At 41.4% G+C, this 7,024-nt stretch overlaps 1 protein-coding gene across 1 annotated transcript; it reads right to left on the minus strand.

Annotated features, from left to right (window-relative positions):
• Positions 1-275: 275 nt before the first annotated feature.
• LOC141660176 (uncharacterized) lies at positions 276-1,211 on the minus strand. The gene is made up of 2 exons (XM_074467140.1): positions 778-1,211; positions 276-660 (listed from the first exon to the last, which is right to left on the minus strand). The coding sequence occupies exons 1-2, from the start codon at positions 1,209-1,211 to the stop codon at positions 276-278; spliced, it is 819 nt and encodes a 272-aa protein (XP_074323241.1).
• Positions 1,212-7,024: the final 5,813 nt, after the last annotated feature.

The following is a 7,024-nucleotide window of genomic DNA, read 5'->3' on the forward strand; positions in this document are numbered from 1 at the left end:
CTGTAGTAAAGGATGTTTGCGGAGCTTCCATTATCTACTAAGGCTCTATAGACGTTTTTAGTTCCGATTTGGAGAGAAATGACCAAGGCATCATTGTGGGGGTGATGTACCCACCTAGTATTTGCCTCTCTAAAGGTGATATCCATTGATTCTCCCTTAAATACTTTGGGTGGTCGAGATTCCACTTTATGGATGTCAGTCAATAATGGTCGAAACCGGGCTTCCCTTGATATTTTGCCAAGGCTCGATTACTGTATTCCATTCCGGGATCTCCTTCAAATATTGCTCGGTACTACCATTCCTGACAAATTTATCTCCTCCATGGTCTCGTTGTTAGAGCCATGAGGAGTACGTCCGCCTTCCTCTATTACTTTGTCAGAGCCACTTTTGTGCTTTCTTACTTCCTTTACTACCCATTCGCCAAGGTACCCCTCTTTGATCAGAGCCTCGATCTCATCTTTCAACTGCCGGTATTCATGGGTGTTATATCCGGATGATTCATGAAACTCACAATACTTCTTCATATCCTTACTTTTCCAGGATGACAGCGCTTCCAGCTTCCTGAAAAGCCCTCTGTTTATGTTCACTTCGAAGATATGTTCAATAGATGCAGCCAAAGGGGTGTACCCACTAGTTTTGTTGTCATAACTTGTGGGAGGGCTACATTCCCTCCATAAAGTTGTGGCATTCACCCTATTTGGGCATCAACTATTCCTTTGATATATCGGGCTTGGAGATCTATCTTTCTTTCTCGCTCTACCCATCTGCCTTGTCTACGAGGCAGGTTGGACCTCTGCTAAAGATTGCTCTATGGCCTTAAATGATTCTTCCAAGGCCAAGACATCTGCCATAGTAGCCAAATCCTTTCCCTGTAAGTGCTTCAAGAAGTCCGAACCAACCCTCAATCCTGCTATCAAGAAACTTTTCAATACTTCATCGGAGGCACCCCTTATGCCAGTAGACTCTGCGTTGAACCTTTTGAAGTAAGATATTAGACTTTCATTTTCCATTTGCTTGACATTGGCCAGAGTTGTGACCGATGGAGCGTATCTCACATCTGCTTGAAACTTTCTCAAGAATAAGGTTTTCATTTGATCCCAGGAAGTGATCACTCCTGGTCCAAACTTTTGGAACCATTGTTGAGCGCTTTCTCTAAAAGTTGCGGCCAAGAGTCTACACTTGGCTAAGTCTGGAACTTGATATACATCCATCTCTATGTTGAATCATCCCATAAACTCCATTGGGTCTGATCTCCGATGGAAATGGAGATCGCTAGTTGTGTTACGATATCCGGCCGATAATTGAGCCTCCCTTACAGCCGCATAAAATGGAGAGGGTATTTCGGCATTCGCCGTTACTCTTCCTCCTTCCAAGTGATTAAGTAGTTTTTTAAGGTCGTCCACATTGAAATTCCCCACTCCTGGGATTATTTGCACATGAGGCTGTGGATTATGAGGTTGAGGCGGAGGCATAACTACCTGGTTTCCACCCGGAGGAGCCAATTGCTGATTAGTATTTTAAGCCTCAATTTGCCCTTCTCCCGGTATAATTGGTATTTCCTGATTTTGCCCTTGATTTCCTTCCAGGGTTCTATCTTTTCCTCGACCATCCAGAATTTATCGGTCATAAACTTGCATATCCCTTCGACCATTTCCTCCCACGCGATCATCGCCCTCAAATTGATCGTTCCAACGAGCATCATGATAGTTAGTGCGGTGATTGTCATCCCAGTATCTGCCACATCCTTGGCCCCTTCCACGTCATTAAGGCCTTCTCGAGCGATCATTTCCATAGTTTTGACCATACATATCCATCGAACCCGCGGGGAGGAGCTCTTTCATGGTCGCGGTACCGCTCCTGATTATCCGTTGGATTCAGGGGCACACGTGTTGAACTATGGGGCATCGCATCTCCACGATCGGCATCTCTCTGTCATTCCAAAAGTAACATCCATAATTCATTATCTCTAAGGCGGATCCCTAGATGATCTTTCAGAGCAGCAAAGCCTCGTTGCTTGTTAGCTAGCACTGATTTCGCTTGTCGTCGCTCTTCTAAAGTGCGTCCAGACCGGTGTGGGTGAGTCACATCTAGGTTATTAGCATGTACCACTTCCCGCCCATCAGTATCTTCATCAATGAGTTCAACGATTGGGGTTGTGTCGTTGGAGTAATTCAAGCGTCGCGGGGTTATTGGCACATGCCCGCCTTTTGTTCGTCCATGACCGGCCAACGCATCTCTCTCGGTAATGGGAGCTTTGTCGGGTGTGTGGACAGGACGATTGTGACGAAGGCCTCTCCTAGTCTTACGTCGCTCCACTGTGCTCAGCCTTGATTCAAATACGTTCAGAGCATGCCCCATGCGGTATAGTTGCTCCAGTAAATCAGGGTTACTGATCAGAATCGGTGGTTGGCCCCCAACGTCTGGAGTGGGACGATCAATTGTAGGTGCAACATAAGGTTCATGGAGGCCATGGCCATGATCAGACTTCTATTCAGAACTTCCATCGTAAAAACTTCCATCACAATATTTAGATATCTTTCCTCCTAGATGCAGATTTTGATTAGCCCCTCCTTCTAGCGCCAATTTGTTGATGAAGTAATTTGGTAGAAACAAAGTTCGAGGTTCGTAGCCGGAAACAAGATCTGTGACGGTGGTTCTTCGTCAAAAAACATGAACAGTAATCGTCGGATTTTATGAACAGTGTTTGTGATTATTGGTGGCTGAGATTGCTTAGGGTTATTGGTGGCTCCTTTGCGCTCTCGCTTCTGACCCCTTTTAATTTGCTTACGTATCCCTATTTATAGGGAATCAAGCCAACGTAGTTCTTGGGGACCAAGAAACATAATAGGCTTAGATCTCTTATCCCGAGGCCCAGTTGGAAACCTACTGGAAACCGTCTTCTACTAGCTTTAGTAATGTCCACCGATGAGGCTCAACCACAAAGGCCCAAGGCTTGTCCGCGGCTTTGAGATTTCACAGATAAGGCACCTCTCTGGCCAAGGATACCCTCCGCTACCAACTGTTTCTCTAATCCGTGGACGCAGGTATAGTTGTAGTTCACCCCAAATGTTGGACGCATCCTTATCCTCAAATAAGGAGTCTCTACCAGATTACAGGACAAGTGATCCCAAGCTTTTGGGTACAAAGTGCAGGATACTCCAAAGTTTCCCAACGAGGACACCCGTTGACTACAGAGACAGAGCTCCCAAAGTACACACCAGAATTCATCCTACATCCCCAATGAGGACACTCACTGACTACAGGAGGAGGCCTTCCGTCCAGGTATACCCCTGGAAGTCTCTGACCACGGACACTGTCTTCCTATGGTTGCATTACAGGAAGGATTTCTTCAATAGAGTACCTGAAGCAAATACATTAGTAATAATCATCTCCATCTTCCTTGAATCATCCAAAGAATTCATCCAAGTACCCATGCTGAAATCCTATACAAACCATCTCCTCTACTTAGGGTGCGCCCTAACATCTTCCACAGGTGAGGGACTTGCTCAGAGAATTACCCAAAATCTGCTGCTTAACAACAAGGCATGCCTCCTCATCTGGTGAGGGTGCACCTTCAGTTTCTATAGGATATATTCATCCAACAATCTTTTATAAACTCAAGGCATGCCTTCCCCTATTCAAAGGGCACACCAATTTCCTTCACATAAAGGAAACTTGCCTTATCTTATCCGTAATTTCAGGCATACATATCTCAATTTTCACCACTCTATCTGATTTTGATTTTGATCCGAATAATGTTTATACCAATTTTTGGGCATAACACTTAGCACAATTCTAACTATAGTCATCTTAACAACGGGAGAAAATAGATTGGTGTAGTCAATACCCTTTTACTGTTGATAACCCTTGACTACTAACCTTGCCTTGTATCCCTTGCTACCATCATGTTCTTCTTTGATCCTGAACACCCAATTTAACTGTAAGCCTTCTTTCCTGCTGGTAACTCTATTAAAGACCAAGTCTTATTCTTCTCAAGAGAACACATTTCCTCATCCATGGCTGATTTCCACTGAACTGAATCATCTACTTGTACTTCCTCTGAATAATACCGAGGTTCCCCGTCCTCAGTCAATAATAAATAATATGTTGAAGGAGAATATCTTTGTGGTGGCCTCACACTTCTACAAGATTTTCTTACCTCAGTCTGTGGAGTTACTGGAATCCTATCATCAATATTCCCCGAACTCTCACTATTTCCTGCAAGATCAGTTTCTGTAATATTTTCAAGCACTGCTTCCTCTTTCTTAGGTTGTTCCTTTGTAAAATTAGAACCGACTACAACCATATCCTTATATACTGCATTCTCATTAAAAATAACATCTCTACTTCTAACGACCTTCTTAATTAGTCCATCCCAGAAATGGCAACCCATATCATCCGAGCCATAACCAATGAAGATACACTTCTTTACTTTAGGATCAAACTTGTCCCTGTTGTAATCTTTAACACGCACAGAAGAAACACAACCAAGAACTCGCAAGTGTGAAAGATTTACCTCTTTTTCCTGCCACTCTTCTTCAGGAATCTTGAACCACAAAGGACTTGAAGGTCCTCTATTTATGAGATATGCTAATGTGCTAACTGCATCTGCTCAAAACATCTTAAGCAACCCTGCATGTAATCTCATACTCCTGGCCCTCTCATTCAAGGTTCTATTCATGCGCTCTACAACACCATTCTGTTGTGGTGTCTCTGGAATAGTTTTAATCATTGTAATCCCAAATTACGCGCAATAACTTTTAAACTCATCACTACTATATTCACCACCATTATCTGACATCAAACTTTTTACCTTCAAACCGGTCTGATTTTCAACTTTAGTCTTCCACTTCTTGAAAGTAGAAAACACATATAATTTATTCTTCAAAAAATAAACCTATACCTTTCTAGTGGAATCTTCAATGAAAGTGATATAGTATCAAGATCCTCCCAATGACGCAACTGTTGTTGGACCATATACATATATATGAACTAGCTCTAACTTCTTAGCCTTGGGGGTCATCCCTGATTTTACAAAAGTAACACATTTCTGCTTTCCAAAAATACAGGGCTCACAGAATCCAACTTCCACATTCTTCAACTTGGGAATCTTCCCCTTAGAAGTTAACAGCTTCATACCTTTTTCACTCATATGACCAAGCCTTTGATACCACAAAGTTGAAGACTCAATCTAATTAGAAACTGCATTTGCTTCATAACTAGATTGTTCAACAATGTATAAAGTCCTCTTTTTTATCTCCACGAGCAATAACTAGATTCCCCTTTATAACCTTCCATTGTCCGTCTCCGAAAGTAACTCGATACCCTTCCTTATCTAACTGACCCACAGATAACAACATCTTCTTCAGTACAGGAATGTACCTTACATCTTTCAACGTCCAGCTAGTTCCCCAAGAAGTTCTGAGATTAATATCCCCCATGCCCGCAATATCCAAAGTCTTATCATCAACAAGACGAACTTTACCAAAATTTCCAACTCTGAAATTTAACATTAAATCCTTGCAATGGGTAGCATGGAATGATGCACCAGAAACTATAACCCATGATTCAACCGAACATTCAACACAATAAATCAAAGCATCGTCATCCACCACTTCTTTAACTACGTTAGCTGAATTATCCTCTTTATTCTTTCCTATAGGAGCCACGAGAGCCATGCACTGATTCCTAAAGTGACCCTTCTTCTGAAAATTCCAACAAACAATATCTTTGCGATCTTTGGATTGTCCTCTCTTCTGTGACTTTGATCTGCTACGCCCCTTATTTTTCCCCTTTTCGAACTTTCTGCCTCTACTCTCAGCACTCAACAAGGAACCAGACGACTCTCCTGAGTTTCTCCTACAAATATCTTCTGCAAGAATTGAATCTCGAACTCCATCAAAAGTCATCTTACCGCTCCCAGATGAATTACTTATAACAGTGACAAATCCCGACCAACTGTCTGGTAATGAGGATGCCAACAGCAAGGCCTGTACTTCATCATCTAATTTAATATCCACTGAAATTCATTCTCATGATCAGCAACACAATCTCCTTCATGCAATCTCGTGGCAACTAACAAATGAATTAAATCATTACCACATAAATGGTCTTTACCAACATCCAAAAATGATGTTGCCAAGAAAAATGTTAGCTTATGTGGCTTAAAATTGAAAAGGATGATGTATGGCAACATCATAACCAAATACTGCTACGCATGTTGCCTTAGATGTTCTATGCCAACACCTTTCTTTATGTTGCCATAGAAAGTGAAAAAATGTTTAAAAAAGCGAGGAAACATCCTGCTCTGTGAAATATTTGGCTCTGTGAAACATCCCGCACAAAATAAAATAAATATTATAATATTACAAACACACACTCATTTCAGACATTCACTCACTCATCCCACAAACACTCACTCACTCACAAACACAAACTCACTCACAAATCTCAGACATTCATCTCACTCACTCACTCATCCAAGGCTCAGACATTCATCTCACTCACCCACTCATCTCATTCACTCACTCATTTCGAAGTTCCGCATCTCGAAACTCCGCATCTCGAAGCTCCGTTCTGAAGGCTCCGTTTCAAGCTCCATTACAAATTAATTTACAAACCCTAATTATAATGTGTTAATAAACCCTAATTTTGGGTTTTTTTATATTTTGTTTGTAAACCCTAATTTTTTGGGAGTTATAATTTGTTAATTTTGGGGGTTTTGAAATACTAATTGAGGGGGGGTTAATTTGTTAATATTGGCAGTTTTGAAACCCTAATTTATGAGGGTTTTCAATTTGTTGAATTTTGGGGGTTTTGAAACCCTAATTGTTGAATTTATTTATTTTGGGGATTTATGGATATTTCTCTATTTGTCGACTATGTTTCTATGTTTTTGAAGGATAGTAGATTGATGTTTTTCTGGTGCAATCCTACATTATATAATTATGCAGAGGATCTGATAAGTCTGGTTCCCAACAAAGTTTTCATTTGTTATTGATTCAGAACATTATATAATTTGCAG

Source organism: Apium graveolens, chromosome 5 (genome assembly GCF_009905375.1).
Source record: "Apium graveolens cultivar Ventura chromosome 5, ASM990537v1, whole genome shotgun sequence".
In the NCBI taxonomy this organism is placed as follows: domain Eukaryota; kingdom Viridiplantae; phylum Streptophyta; class Magnoliopsida; order Apiales; family Apiaceae; genus Apium; species Apium graveolens.

Excerpts from the sequence above, each read along its gene's own strand:
- LOC141660176 (XM_074467140.1), bottom strand. The coding sequence starts at position 1,211 with ATGGATGTATATCAAGTTCCAGACTTAGCCAAGTGTAGACTCTTGGCC. Across the intron at positions 661-777 it reads GCAGAGGTCCAACCTGCCTC|CCCTCCCACAAGTTATGACA; the intron begins GTAGACAAGGCA and ends GAGGGAATGTAG.